At 40.5% G+C, this 15,665-nt stretch overlaps 1 protein-coding gene across 2 annotated transcripts in view; it reads left to right on the plus strand.

Annotated features, from left to right (window-relative positions):
- The window catches only part of Spg11 (SPG11 vesicle trafficking associated, spatacsin), a 55,455-nt gene that overhangs the window by 20,593 nt on the left and 19,197 nt on the right, over window positions 1-15,665 (plus strand). For both annotated transcript variants that reach the window (XR_007208783.1, XM_048332286.1), the window contains exons 15-24: window positions 302-512; window positions 1,244-1,447; window positions 2,634-2,740; window positions 4,974-5,119; window positions 6,217-6,378; window positions 7,263-7,329; window positions 10,278-10,443; window positions 12,312-12,517; window positions 13,667-13,775; window positions 15,057-15,216. Coding sequence is in view for 1 of the 2 variants with exons in the window: in XM_048332286.1 (XP_048188243.1) it covers window positions 302-512; window positions 1,244-1,447; window positions 2,634-2,740; window positions 4,974-5,119; window positions 6,217-6,378; window positions 7,263-7,329; window positions 10,278-10,443; window positions 12,312-12,517; window positions 13,667-13,775; window positions 15,057-15,216 (1,538 nt within the window). In the remaining variant the exon portion in view is untranslated. The remainder of the gene's footprint in view (window positions 1-301; window positions 513-1,243; window positions 1,448-2,633; window positions 2,741-4,973; window positions 5,120-6,216; window positions 6,379-7,262; window positions 7,330-10,277; window positions 10,444-12,311; window positions 12,518-13,666; window positions 13,776-15,056; window positions 15,217-15,665) is intronic.

Genomic DNA, 15,665 nt, shown 5'->3' on the forward strand with positions numbered 1-15,665 from the left:
ACTGTCTCTCTGTCTCCCTTTGTTAACAGTCATATATCAGGGAGATCATGCCCCTTTGTTTTCTGTGTTCTAGGCTTGTCTCACTCAACATTATTTGTTCGAGTTCTGACCATTTCCCTGCGAATAACAATATTTCACCATTCCTAATCGCTATGTAGTTTTCCATTGTGTAAAGGTACCATACTTTTTGGATCCATTCATCTGCCATCACATGAATATTAATACTCTGATTGTTACATCTACTCAGTAATTCAGTATTGAATCAGTTGCTATCTTAAAATGTGTTTTGTTCTACATGTAGACTACAAATCATATTCACCAGAAGCCCTCTGGAGATACCTCACTGCTCGCCATGACTGGTTAAGCATCACCTTGTGGACTGGAGAATTTCAGTCCCTGGAAAATGATGTTTCACTTGAGAACAAGTGGCCTCTTCTAACTGTTGATATTATTGACCAGAATACTTGCTGTAACAACTACATGAGGAATGAAATTTTAGATAAACTGGCCAGGTATTGTAACTATTGGATTAATCCCCAGTGAGGACAATAAAGCAAGGAGCAATATTAAAAAAAAAACGGTGTGGTAAAGAGAATGTGCTTTTGCCTAGCATGTGCCAGGCCTTGCATGTGTTTGATCCTAATGCCGTATTGTATGTGTGCATGTGTGCACACACACATGTACATAATTCTCTTTTGAAAGCCCATAAATCTAGTTTGGCATAATTTCATATTATTAGAAAATTTAGACTTGATTAAAGTCTTAAACTGATGTTTTAAAGTTATCTGAATAAGCTAACGCTATATGGTGGTGAATAGGCTCTTAAATATAGATTCTAAATGTAGCTTCTTCCTAGAACATCTTGTGGGCATTGATAGATATAAAAGTGTGGTCAGTGGGCTATGAGGACCAAGTGGCTAGAGCTAAGAGGAGGACCCTCAAATATGAGGTATCTTGGTGATTGTCTCCACTCTTGCTCATATTATCACTGTACCTATTGTGCTTTGTATGACTTTGAACTGCAGAGACAATTTTGGTGAGTTTTTTGGTGCTCATAGAAAATTCAGATTCAGCGTTAAGTATAATTGCCACACTGGTTTGGACGGAGAGAGGGAGTGGGAGGGATGAGGACAGAACTGGGGGAGGGTGAGCTTGGTATATGCTAGTCTTTAAATAATGGACCAGAGGGTCTCTTCTGCACCTATCAACTTTCTAACTTGTTATACTTAAACTTGCCTCACAGGAATGGGATTTTTCTCCCATCGGAACTGGAAGACTTTGAACTTTTCCTCCTAAGACTGAGCCGTATTGGGGGTGTAATACAAGATTCACTCCCTGTTCAAAACTACCAATCCAAAGAAGGTTGGGATTTCCGTTCTCACTTCATTCGCTACTGTTTGGAGCATGGTTTACAGCTTCTTCTTTATGTTTATCTTGACTATTACAAGTGAGTACTGAAAACTTAACATTTCACACCTTCCATACTTATTTTGAGGAAAATATTAAGCATTCACATGAGGAATACTGATCTTTTGGGATTACTTACTGATTTTTGTCAGTACTAGGAATTGAACTCAGGGCCTTTCATTTGCTCAGATGGCACTCTACCAATTGAGCCAGGCCTCTAGCCCTGTGATTTTTTTGTCAGTTGTGGGGCTTGAACTATGGGCCTAGATGCTGTCCCTGAGTTCTTCAGCTCAAGGCTAATGCTCTACCACTTGAGCCACAGCACCACTTCCAGCTTTTTCTATTTATGTGGTACCCAAATAAACCCAGCGCTTGAACCTAGGGCTTCTTTCATGCATGCTAGGCAAGCACTCTTCCACTAAGCCATATTCCCAGCCTGAAAAAGTTAAAATCTTCACTTTCAAAGGACCAATTTTGAGTCTTAAGTGCCCAAGTTCTAGTCTCTCTATAATTCTGTAAAGGTTTTTGAAAACTTAAGTTTGAAAATGCTAAAAAGTTTTTTTTGTGGGGTTGGAATATGGCCTAGTGGCAAAGTGCTCACCTCGTATATATGAAGCCTTGGGTTCAATTCCTCAGCACCACATAAACAGAAAAAGCCAGAAGTGGCACTGTGGCTCAAGTGGAAGAATGTTAGCCTTGAACAAAAAGAAGCCAGGGACAATGCTCAGGCCCTGGGTTCAAGCCCCGGACTGGCAAAAAAAACCAACAGTATTTTTTTTGTTAAAGCCACTCAAATTTTAGTATTTTTGTTCTTATATAAGTATTTGTATAAGGGGATTTCATTTCAACATGTTCAAATGTATACAGTCTTAAAGTTCTGTTAACTTTTTTAGAGTTGGTAAAATTTCATCATGGTAGCAAACACTTTTTAAAATCTCTTAAAATGTCTACTTCTGGATCATAAAGAAAGTGTAAAATAAAATATTAAAACGAGGCTATTTTATGTTTCATTTTTTTGTAATACCAAGACTTTTTCTCTTTTGATTTTTTTGAGGGTGGTTCTTACAATGTAGCTCATGATTCTCCTGTAATAGCCTCCCAAGTGCCAAGATTCATTTTTCTAAAGCTAGTTATCTCTGAGTGAACAGTTTTAACTGTCATATCCTGTATGTTGCCAGAGAAGTACTTTTTGCTTTTGCTTTATGTTTTTTGTGTTCTTTTTGTAGACTTAGTCCTGAAAATTGTCCTTGTTTGGAAAAGAAAGAATTACATGAAGCTTATCCTTGGTTTGAATTTTTAGTCCAGTGTCGGCAAGTTTCCAGTAATTTAACAGGTAGGAATGTACTGTATTCAAAAACCTTCATTAGGGGGCTGGGGATATGGCCTAGTGGCAAGAGTGCTCGCCTCATATACAGGAGGTCCTAGGTTCAATTCCCCAGCACCACATATACAGAAAATGGCCCGAAGTGTGTGGCTCAAGTGGCAGAATGCTAGCCTTGAGCAAAAACAAGCCAGGGACAGTACTCAGGCCCTGAGTCCAAAGCCCAGGACTAACAAAAAACAAAAAACAAAACCCAAAAACCTTCATTAGGTAATGGGTCTACTGACTGGTATGTAACTTGTGAGCTCTTTAAATCATTTGCCTATCATCATATATCTGACAGCCTCTTGCCACCAAAAAAAAGCCAGGTTTGGAGCTGAAAGCTTGTGAGTTATGTCCCCTTTTCTTTTTCTTGTCAGTTATGGGGCTTGAACTCTGGGCCTGGCTGCTGTCCCTGAACTCTTCGCACAAGGCTAGTGCTCTACCACTTTCAGCCACAGCGTCACTTCCATTTTTCTGGTTAATTGGGAGATAAGCATCTCTAGTGTCTTGAACTTTCCTGCCCAAACAAGCTTTGAACTGTGGTCCTCAGATCTCAGCCTCCTGAGTAGGATTACAGGTGTGAGCCACCAGGGCCTGGCATATGTCCCCTTTTCCCTTTTTTTTGGCTCCTGGGCCTTGAACTCAGGGCCCTGGCTTCTTTTTGCTCAAGGCTAGCACTCTGCCACTTGAGCCACAGCATCACTTCTGGCTTTTTCTATATATGTGGTGCTGAAGAATTGAACCCAGAGCTTCATGTATATGAGGCAAGCACTCTTGCCACTAGGCCATATTCCCAGTCCCCCCCTATTCCTACTTCAACGTCTCTTCCCATGTTTCTGTCATCTACTGCTTCTTAGGAATCTTTGTTGTTGTTGTGGGGCTTGAATTTAGGGTCTAGGTGCTGACCCCGAGCTCTTCTGCTTCAGGCTAGCCCTCTGCCACTTTTAGCCACTACTCCACTTCTGGTTTTCTGATGGTTAATTGGGACTCTCACAGACTTTCCTGCCCATGCTAGCTTTGAACTATAGTTCTCTGATAGAAATTGTTTTATTGTTTTTATGGGCTTACTTTGCAGTGCAGGGGATTGAGCCTAGGGCCTCTCATTCGCTAAGCATATACCTCTGAATCTTTTACTAGGGATCACCAGATGGAATTAAAAGAAGTGTATGGGATTGCTTTGTCATCTGTAAGGTGGCTTCTGAGAGCCTTGTTCTGATTACAATCAGAAAAAGAAAAAAGTTAACTTCTAAGAACTTAGCTAATGTTAAAAATTATTGCTGATTTGATAACTGATACATGGCATCTGTTTTTTCATTTCTAGTGAGCTTTGTACTTTTGATGTTATGTATTTTTTTCCTTCCTTGAAATTGGTTACTGCTTCTGTCCATTTGTCTGTTAGTATTTGTATAAACTCCTTGTTGAGATTATTATTTCCTGAGCTGGTCACTTGTTATAATTTTTGTTTTATTATTATTGGTTTTTTTTGCCAGTCTTGGGGCTTCAACTTAGGGCCTGGGCACTGTCCATAAATATCTTCGTGCTCAAGGCTAGCACTCTAGCACCTGAGCCACAGTGCCACTTCGTGGCTTTTTCTGATACTTTAGTGGAGACAGGAGACTCACAGACTTTACTGCCTGGGCTGGTATCAAACAATCATCAGATCTCAGCCTCCTGAGTAGCTAGGATTACAGGCATGAGCCACTGGTACCCAGCTTTGTCTTTTAAGTACCATGTGTTTACTGACTGCGCCACTAGAGTTCCAACTGGCTTTGTTTTTTAATTTTTTTTTTTTTTTTGGTGCCAATCCTGGGGCTTCCATTCAGAGCTTGAGTGCTATCCCTGAGGGTTTTTTTGTTTTTGTTTTTTTGTCTTTGTACTGAAGGCTAATGCTCTACCACTTTGAGCCATAGCACCACTTCTGGCTTTTTAGTAGTTTACTGGAAATAAGAGTCTCACAGAATTTCCTGCTTGGGCTGGCTTTGAAGCATGATCCTCAGATATCAATGTACTGAGTGTTACTTTTCTATTTTCTTTGCCTAAAATATTTGTAATACAAATCATTTTTTCTTCCATATCTTTCTATTGCTTTAAAACTTTACCATCATAGTTAAAAAATTATTTTCCTTTCTTAGAACAATGCACCCTTTAATTTAGTATTTGTCCCTTTTAAGGAGACAAAAAAAAATTCCCTTTTATTTTGCAGATCCCAAACTGGTCTTCCAGGCTAGCCTTGCAAATGCTCAGATTTTGATTCCCACCAATCAGGCCAGTGTAAGCAGTATGCTACTGGAAGGGCATACCCTCCTGGCCCTTGCTACTACAATGTATGCTCCTGGCGGGGTCAGCCAGGTATGGATAGCACTTTTATGTATTATGGTAAAATAGAACTGATTTTAAATTCAGCAGAAGTATCTTGTTTGTGTAGCTCTCACTTGATATTAAAATATTACCTGAAGTATTTTATTAGGCTGAAGAGCATAAAATGAGTATTAAAAAGTTTTATATCTGATGAGAATGTAGCCTAAAGGTAGAGTGCTTGCCTAGCATGCATGAAACCCTAGGTTCATTTCCTCAGTACCACATAAACAAAAAGCTGGAGAGGTGGCGCTGTGGCTTAAGTGACAGAGCACTAGCCTTGAGCAGAAAAAGCTCAGGTACAGTGCCCTGAGTTTGAGCCCCAGGTCTGGTTAAAAAAAAAAAAAAAAGTTTTACATCCTAAATTGAAAGGGAGACTAGTGCATTACATAGAGATTGTTTCTTCCTGATAGTATGTATGCTTTCTGTAGCTCCAGGTTTATTTTACAAGGTAGAATCAGAATCAGTGTCTGAGTGCTTCTAGGAATAAGTATGTTTTAGATTTATCGTGGCTTAGGAATTGTTCTCTACTGTTTTCCTTTTTAGAGAGGTAAAAATAAAGCATAATCTCTAGCTACCCATATGAATTCTTTTGAGGGACTTACTGGAAAAGTGCTCCTTTTTGCTTTTTGAAGTGTGTTTGGTTAGAGTGTGTTTCATGCTGCCAGACTGGTATTAATATAATCTATTTTAGGTTTTGCTTTTAATCACCTGTCAGAAATTAAGACTCATAAAATCACATTAGAACTGAGGAGGAAAGACCCAGGAACCATAGTAATTTTAAAAATTTCAAAATATTTGCTATTTACTATTTAAATACTTTAAACATTATAGTAGCAGTCTTTTTTCAGAAGCATACAGTTTGAAAGCTGATTAGCTCTCTCATCTTCTTAATTTTGTTCAAAAGGAAACTGAGGCTTGATATTAAATATCTAGTCCAAAGTCACACAGCCAGGTTATCTTTGAACTGCTAACCTAGTACTAATTTTATCAATGTTACTCCAGTAGGAGTCATCTGTGCTGGTAACTAGTTTGTAAATCTTTAAAAATATTTACTGTGTAGACATTATGTCTGATCTCTTTTTGCGTAGGTTGTTCAGAATGAAGAAAATGAGAGTTATTTAAAGAAAGTGGATCCCCAGCTCCTGAAGATGGCCTTAACTCCTTACCCAAAGCTCAAAACTGCTCTCTTTCCACAGTGCACTTCTCCTAGTGTTCTGCCCCCCGATATTACACTCTATCACCTAATTCAGGTACTCTGTTTAGGAAGCCAGTTCTCATATGCATCTTTTCAATGGGGGGCATTTAGCATACAGCATGATTTAAATATGGTAAAGGAGAAGATAGGTATGTTATTGCACACAGTCTTATCTTTTAGAGATTACTAAAAGCTTGCTTAGAGATTTCTTTCTGTCAAAAACTCATTTCTTAGTTTAGAGGTGTTTCCTTTTTCTCCTGACATACTCATTCTTGTACTCTGAAATTCTATAAAGGTGGAACATCTTTTTTCTTTTGTTCGCATATTGGGGTCAAAGCTAGTGCTCTACCACTTGAGCTCTAGTTCCACTTACGGCTTTTTGACGGATAATTGGAGTTGTCTCATGGACTTCCCTGCCTGGCCTGGTTTCAAAATGTGATCCTTAGATTTCTGTTTCCTAAGTAGTTAAGGAATACAGGCATGAGCCATTGGCTCCTGGCTTTAAAGTAATTTTAATATATGTTGATAAGTGCCTTAAAACAATACTTAGAATGTGGGTGCTGGTGGGTCATGCCTGTAATCCTAGCTACTCAGGAGGCTGAGATCTGATGATCATTTGATGCCAGCCCAGGCTGGAAAGTCCGTGAGACTCCTGTCTCCAATTACCCACCAGAAAACTGGAAGTGGAGCTGTGGCTCAAAGTGATAGCAAAAGAGCTTAGGGGCAGCGTCCAGATCCCGAGTTCAGGCCCCATTACCAAAGAAGCCAATTTAAGAGTTCAAACCTAGAGCCTCACACATTTTTGACAGGCACTGGACACATATCACACCAGGCTGGAATAAGTTTTTTACATTGTGTTCAAGAAGGGAAAACAAATTGCCTTTTATTTGTTTATTTTTGAATGAGTGAGCTTTAACTCTGACTTTTTCTCATTTTTAGTCCCTATCGCCATTTGATCCTGGCAGGTTGTTTGGCTGGCAGTCTGCCAACACACTATCAATAGGAGGTAAGTTATTGGGAACACTTTTTACTTTGGAAGCATTTTAGTACTGTAAAGGGTAGATATTAATAAACATATAGCTAATCTTTTTTTTTTTCCCCCGTGCTTCTGCTTTAAAGAGAAAAGCACATTTCAGGGCTGAGAATGTGGCTTATTGGTAGAATGCTTGCCTAGCATGCTCTTGAAGCCCTGGGTTTATTTCTTCAATACCACATAAACAGAAAAGGCTGGAAGTGGTGCTGTGGCTCAAGAGGTAGAGTGCTAGCTTTGAGCAAAAGAACCCAGGGACAGTGCCCAGACCCTGAGTTCAAGCCCCAAAGACTGGCAATTAAAAAAGAAAAGAAAAGGGGCTGGGGATATAGCCTAGTGGCAAGAGTGCCTGCCTCGGATACACGACGCCCTAGGTTCGATTCCCCAGCACCACATATGCAGAAAACGGCCAGAAGCGGCGCTGTGGCTCAAGTGGCAGAGTGCTAGCCTTGAGCGGGAAGAAGCCAGGGACAGTGCTCAGGCCCTGAGTCCAAGGCCCAGGACTGGCCAAAAAAAAAAAGAAAAGCACATTTCAGTGGCAAACACAGGAGACTAATTGAAAAATGTATTGTCAATTAAAAGTGGATGTATTAGGTTACTAGTACTATAGCTGCTGGGAAATATAACATGTACTTGTTTATTTTACTCCCCCCCCAAATCCCTTTCCTTACAATATAGTATCATAAAGGTTATTACTATTGATATTGACTTTAAATTGTAGCAAAATAATAGCTGTATGACCTTGGGCAAGGCATTTAACCTTCACCTCTCTGAAATAAGATTAATAACATAGTATTCACCTTTCATGCTGCTGAGTAAGTGAAACAAGACGAGGCATCTGTAAAGCTCTCACGAAATAAGTACCATCTGCACCACACGTTTTTGTCTTCTGTATACCGTAGGAATTGTTGAGTGTTGTGCCATTCTTAAACTCTATTATTTGTTTTTCTTCTACCTTTGAATTTAGGGTTAGCCTTTGATATGTTGCCTATGATGCTTCTATCTATATCATTCTAATATTTGACTAGTAATTGTACATGGAAGTAAAAATATGTCATAAATACTTTATATGCAGCAAGTATATTTCAAATATATTGACATACCTAGAAACGAACTACTTCTATGTGTGCACATGGATGGATGTGTGTGTGTGTGTGTGTGTGTGTGTGTGTGTGTGTAGCGAACACTCTGCTATTGAACTATACCTGTTTTTTTTTTTTTTTTCATTTTTTGACAGTCTAGCCTTGAACTTGTGTTTCTTCTGCTTCATGCTGGGATTATAGGCTTGTGCCAAGTCATCTTTATAAAAGTGAATTTTGTAGGCCAGCACTTTACCACGAGTCACTCCCCCTGCTCCAAAAATGATTTTTTTGTGTGTGAATGTGCTGATAATGGGGCTTGAACTCAGGGCCTGGGTGGTGTCCCTGAGCTTTTTTGTTCAAGGCTGGCTCTGTCACTTGAGCTACAGCTCCACTAATAGCTTTTGGCTAGTTAATTGGAGCGAGGCGTCTTATAGGCTTTATTGCTTGAGCTGGCTTCAAACTGCGATCCTCAGATCTCAGTCTCCCGAGTACCCAGGTTTATAGGCATGGGCCACCAGCACCTGGCTTAAATATGATTTTTTTTAATGTATTTGTGCTAGAAGTTCAAATTTTGATGTATTGAATTTACCTAGTGCCCAGAGTCTAGTTTAATGCTATGCCTTCAGTAAACATTTGTCAACTATTGACAAAATGTAGCTCTTAGTGCATTATGAAAATGGAAATACCAGTTCTGATTTATGAGCAATTAGCATTGTAACTAAGATTTTGTAACTAAAGGGTTCTTGGAATTATGAAGGTAAAAAGTTTATCAAATGCAGGACAGCATCCCTTGTCCTGTTGTAATGGCTTCAACCCCATCGCCTAGCTGGGCATCTTGACCCATTGCAGGAACTTGAGTACTTTGCTCAGTACATGAGAACAGAAAGGTAAAGAAAGCATGTTCTCTGCCTTGTCTTCTGACTTAAGTAGGGCTGCGTTGTGAGTTTAGGAATGCTCAGAGGCTGAGGATTCTCACCATTGTCACACAGTGTCACCCATAACAGATATGATACTGTTCAGCTAGGAAGTCCAGAAATCCTTGCACCAGCAGCAGTCATTAATTAACCCTTGTTCTACTGGCAGTGGAATAGACCTCAATCTAACCACACCTGTGGTAGAAAGAAGATTCTGTTACAAAAACTCAGGCATGGCTAGGCCCCGGGGCTCACGCCTATAACCCTTGCTACTCATGCAGCTGAGATCTGAGGATCACAGTTCAAAGCCAGCCCAGGCAGGAAAGTCCGTGAGACTCTCTCCAATTAACCATCAGAAAACTAGAAATGACTCTGTGGCTCCAAGAGTAGAACTTGAGTGGAAGAGCTCAGGTACAGCACCTAGGCCCAGAGTTCAAGCCTCAGGACAGACCAAAAAACACACAAAACAAACAAAAAAACACCACCACCAAAACAATCATGCAGCATATCTTATAGTCTTCAGAGGTCTTCTAGCTCAGTGCACTCCTTTTACTTGGGTGGACCAAAAATCTAGAAAGGAAGAGGCAGAGACAGCGCTGCTGAGCTAATTGTGGATCCTAAGAGAATCTAGGAAAAAGAAAGCAAATAAAATTACAAGTAGGTTTAAAGTGGAAGAGACTGCAATGTCATATACAACTTTGGAGCCCCTTCATTTTAATGGGGATTACCCATAAAAATGAGGACTACGTCTGTACACTGACTGTGTTTTATTTTATTTTGGCTGGTTCACTGTAATACAAAGTGTAATAGTGGTATAAAATGATTGCAGTGACCAATTTTCTTTTACCATGAAGAGTTAATCTTCCTGCATGCACATCTGGTATCAATGAAGTGCAGTGGACTAACGCTGCTTCGTTCTCTCCCCCAGATACACAGAGTCATCTCCCACATTTCTCTAGCCCTGAGCTGGTGAATAAATATGCTTTAATGGAACGTCTGAATTTTACTTACTATTTATATCATGGACGCCCATCATTTGCCTTTGGTACTTTTCTGGTCCAGGAATTAATCAAGAGCAAGGCTCCTAAACAACTGTAAGTGTTTGAAAATATAATTGTACTCTTTTTCTTTTTTTCTGTTTCTTAGTACTGAGATTTGAACTCAAGGCTCTTTTCTACTTGGCTTGCTTGGGTGGAGCTTATCACTTGAATCACAACTCAGCTTTTTGCTGGTTCTTTTGGAAATGGATTGTGGTAGATTTTCCTGCCTAAGCTGGGTTCAAACTGTAATTTTCCAGATCTTGAGTAGCTAGGATTACAGGCATGAGCCACTGTGCCTGACTTAATTGTGCTCTTAAAAAGCCTATCTGGTTGGGCACTAGTGGCTCATGTTTACAATCCTAAACTCAAAGCTGGCCACAGCAGGAAAGTCCATGAGGCTCTTATATCCAATTAACCACCAAAAAGCCACAAGTGGAGCTGTGGCTCAAATGGTAGAACAAAATGGATGATCAAAATTGCTAAGGCCCTGAATTCAAAAGTGGGGAAAAAAGGGCATATCTGGCTGGGTGTGGCTGGTTGTAATAGAACATAAACTTTACATTTAGGATCCTTTATTTACATATTTAATTAATTTTTGTTGTTGTTGGTCATGGGGCTTGAACTCAGGGCTTGGGCACTGTCCTTGAGCTCTTTTGCTTAAGGCTAGTGATCTGCTACTTGAGCCACAGTATCACTTCCAGTTTTCTGGTGATTAATTGGAGATGAGTCCCACAGACTGGTCTCACTGTGTGTGGATGCCTAGAGTCCTGTATAATTTATCATGTCCCAGTGTATTTTAGATCTAGTTTTACATATGACAAGATCTTCTATAATTCACTTTTTTGCTTGTGCTGATACTAGAGCTTGAATGCAGGGTCTTGAGTGCTTGGCTTGGTTTGTTCACTCAGAGCTGCACTTGAGCACACTTGAGCCACAGCTCCATTTTGGGCTTCTTAGTGGAGATGAGAGTCTCAAGGATTTGTCTGCTTAGATTAGTTCCAAACCTTGATCCCCAGATCTCAGCCACCTGAGTAGCTAAGACTGCAGGTGTGAGTCACTGGAGCCTCACTATAATTCATTTTTATAAAGTACAGAATTGGGAGAAGTATTTGATAGAATCAAATATTATTTTATAGAAGCATAAATATAGACTTAGTGTGTTTTATTTCTGGCATGTTTTGTAATAAAGTAATGCATTTTATGGTAGAACAGTCAAATGACTTGAGAAGTGGAAGTGGAAGGTAGTAGCCTTTAATTCACCTATCCTGCATAGCAAACGTGGCTGACAGAGTCTTGGAAATCTTTTCAGGAAATTTCCTACCCACTTAAAATGTCTATTTTAGTTATTAATATAACTTTTTGTTGTTGTTGTTAGTCATCGTGGAGCTTGAACTCTGGGCCTGAGTACTGTCCCTGAGCTTAAGGCTTTAGTGCTCTACCACTTTGAGCCACAGTGCCATTTCTGGTTTTCTGGTGGTTAATTTGGATGAGTCTCACAGACTTTCCTGCCTGGGCTAGCTTTGAACCGTGATCCTCAGATCTCAGCCTCCTGAATAGCAAGGATTACAGGCATGAGCCACCGGCGCCCGGCTAATATGTGCTTTAAAATAATCACACTTTAAGTGGTTTTAAGTTTCTCAGTAGTTTGTGTTCATAACCATAATTAAGATCATAATGGTAGTCTTTTTAAGATCCTCTTCTAGGTTTTCTGGGTGAAAACGGAAGGACTAATTTGGACTATAGGTCATTAGAAGGCAAATCTGTGGGAATGTAGGCAGCTACCTGGAACCCAAATGCATCAGTAGAGAAAAAAGGAGAAAGAATGAAAAGTCATGTCTGGTACTCTGTATCATTGATGTCATTTCCTTCCCTTGGTGGGAATAAGTTTTAATCTGCTAATACGATTTTGATTTCTTTTTCAGGATCCAGCAAGTAGGCAAGGACGTCTATATGTTAGGGCTTTCCTCCTTCCACATACCTTCAGTCGGAGCTGCCTGCATTTGTTTCTTAGAATTGCTTGGTCTTGACAGCCTCAAGCTCAGAGTTGATATGAAAGTGGCAAATATAATTGTGGGCTACAGGTGTAGAAATGAAGCATCTCAGTACACCATTACCAGAGAGTCTCTAGGTATGATGCCTCCTTCTTTATGGCTTACTTTGTTTGCAAATGGGCAATAGATCTGAAGCTCTCATTGAACCGTGAGCCACTGGGGGGAAAATTCTTTCCTATTTCTATCTTTGCAGTGTATATTTATGCTCTTTGGCACTTTCTTGGGTACTTTGCATTTAAATGGCCCTGAGCCACATTTTTCAAATCAAAAAGCTCATATTTTGATGTTTTCTCTTGACTGCATATACACTATGTATGTGTATGTATGTGTATGTATATTATATATATATATATGAGTGTATATAAACATACATACTTGTGTATATAAACATCTATCTACATACTTGTGGAACTTAAACTCAGGGCCTGGGTACTGTCCCTGAACTATTTTGCTCAAGGCTGTGTTTTCTCTCTCTCTGAGCCACAGCTCCACTTCCAGTTTTCTCACCAGAAAAACTGGAGATAAGAGTCTCATGGAGGGGCTGGGGATATGGCCTAGTGGCAAGAGTGCCTGCCTCATATACATGAGGCCCTGGGTTCGATTCCCCAGCACCACATATACAGAAAATGGCCAGAAGTGGCGCTGTGGCTCAAGTGGCAGAGTGCTAGCCTTGAGCAAAAAGAAGCCAGGGACAGTGCTCAGGCCCAGAGTCCAAGCCCCAGGACTGGCCAAAAAAAAAAAAAAAAAAACTTAGTATCTGTTTGGGGCTGGGGATATAGCCTAGTGGCAAGAGCGCTTGCCTCATATACATGAAGCCCTGGGTTCGATTCCCCAGCACCATATATACAGAAAATGGCCAGAAGTGGCGCTGTGACTCAAGTGGCAGAGTGCTAGCCTTGAGCAAAAAGAACCCAGGGACAGTGCTCAGGCCCTGGACTGGCAAAAAAAAAAAAGAGTCTCATGGACTTTCTTGCCCAGACTGGCTTTGAATTGTGATCCTCAGATCTCAGCCTCCTGAGTAGATAGGATCACAAGTATGAGCCACTAGTGCCTGGCTTGGTTTTCTTTTTGTTTCGTTTTTAATGGGCTCTCATTAGGTTGCTTGGTCTGGTCTTCAGCGTCTAGCTCAGATATTTCACTGTCTGAGCTTTCTGAGTAGCCTAGACTACATGAGTGCACCACTGTGCCCCACTCATGTTATTTTTTTTTATTTCTGTTTCTTAAAGCTGAAAAATTATCTAAACTGGCAGATGGTGAAAAGGCAACCACAGAAGAATTGCTTGTTCTCTTAGAAGAAAGTACTTGGAATAGTATTCAGCAACAGGAAATAAAGAGGTTTGTGAGTGCAGTCCCAACATCTTACTGAGTAATAAGCCTATTGAGCCAACCTCCCTTGGCCTAGTCTGCTAATACTTCTGGTAATCTTTGCCAAGAACCTGTACATCTGATCTTACTCCTCTGTTATTTAGCACACACTGAAAAAATGGAGAATATTTAGTTGCATCTTGCCAGTCGTGATTCCCTGTTTAGAGATGGTCAGGAACTTTGCCATCTCTGCCAATACTGCAGGTGGGAAAAGTATTTCAAGTGTAACATGTTGCAGAAAATGTAGAACAACCCTCAGAAAATTTGATTTTAAGTACTGTCCTTTTCCTTGTCAGCTGATAATACCTGTCTTCAAAAGCACATCCATGCCTTCTGTCTGCTCTGCCCTGGGAGCACGCTCCTATCACTGTAGCAGGACATGTGTCCTCCCAGGAGGAGGCCTAGGTCCCTGCTGGGGCAGGTACTCTATAAAGTGAGTCGTGGAATTGAATGAAGCGTCACACAAGTTGACTATTTTTTCATTCCTTCTCAGGAGGACACAGCTAGAATATGTACTTGTTTTTTTGCCAATCCTAAACCTTGAACTCAGGGCCTGAGCACTGTCCCTGGCTTCTTTTTGCTCAAGGCTAGCACTCTACCACTTGAGCCACAACGCCACTTCTAGCTTCTGTTTATGTGGTGCTGAGGAATCGAACCCAGGGCTTCATGTATGCGAGGCAAGCAGTCTACCACTAGGCCACATTCCCACTTGTTATGATTTAGGGAATACGTGAACTGTGTCAGTGAGCCAAGGAGGCTATTCTGTTTTAAAAGCAAGAGTTTATTTTTTCCAAAACAGCCTAATAAATTTTTGGTATTTGTTAAAAGGCTTTTTAATTAAAAAAAACGTGTGAGTCTGTAATTCTAGCTACTCAGGCTGAGATCCAAGGATAGCATTCATAGGCAGCCTGAAGAGAAGTCTGAAAATCTGATCTCCAAGTAATGACAAAAAAAATGCTAGAAGTGGAGCTGTGGCTCAGAGTGATTTTACCTTTGACCAGAAAAGCTTAGGGACAGTGCCCAGGCTGTGAGTTCAGGCCCCAGGACCAATACCACGTGTGTGTGTGTGTCACTGGGGTTTGAATCTCACATACTGAATAAGTCCTGAAAACCTTGCCCCATCCAGCCCCTTGTTGAAAGGCTTTTAGAGAGTACATTGTGAGTAGTATTTGTTAATTTTCCAGTTTCAAGTTAGAGCCATATTTTAATAGATCTTTATCTCTGTCACCCTATCTTTAATTCCAATTGTAGGTTATCCAGTGAGTCTAGCAGCCAGTGGGCACTAGTGGTACAGTTCTGCAGGCTCCACGACCTGAAACTGAGCACAGCTTACCTTATAGAATGTGCCAAAGAAAATGATTGGCTACTGTTCATTGTTCACAGCCAACAATATAACTACCACCCGGAGGAGGTAAACCATTATTGTGTGGCAACTACTCAAGAGGAAGATGGACTACTACTCAGAAATACTGTTCTGTTATGTAGACACAGCTCTTGTTTGAATTGACACTGATTTCTGTTGAGTTGTAGTCATATAAGGCTATGGCTGAGCTTGCATTTCTGTGGTTCCACACTCAATATGCACATTTACTTAAAAGAAACAAACCGAGTTGGGCACTTTAGGCTCACACTTAATACTAACTACTCAGGAGGTTGAGACTGGAGAATCTAAGTTTGGAGCCAGCCTTGGGCAGACAAATTTGAGAGACTTATTTCTAGTTAGCCAGTGGAAAGTGAACTGCAGGCATGGTTACTGGCTAGAGTACCAGCCATGGTGATGAGCAAGAGAGGCCCCGAGTTCAGGCATCAGTAGTAGCATATATACGTTAAAAAGGAGTTAACAGCTTAGTGCTGGTGGCT

The sequence above is a fragment of the Perognathus longimembris genome, chromosome 23 (genome assembly GCF_023159225.1).
Source record: "Perognathus longimembris pacificus isolate PPM17 chromosome 23, ASM2315922v1, whole genome shotgun sequence".
Taxonomy (NCBI): Eukaryota; Metazoa; Chordata; class Mammalia; order Rodentia; family Heteromyidae; genus Perognathus; species Perognathus longimembris.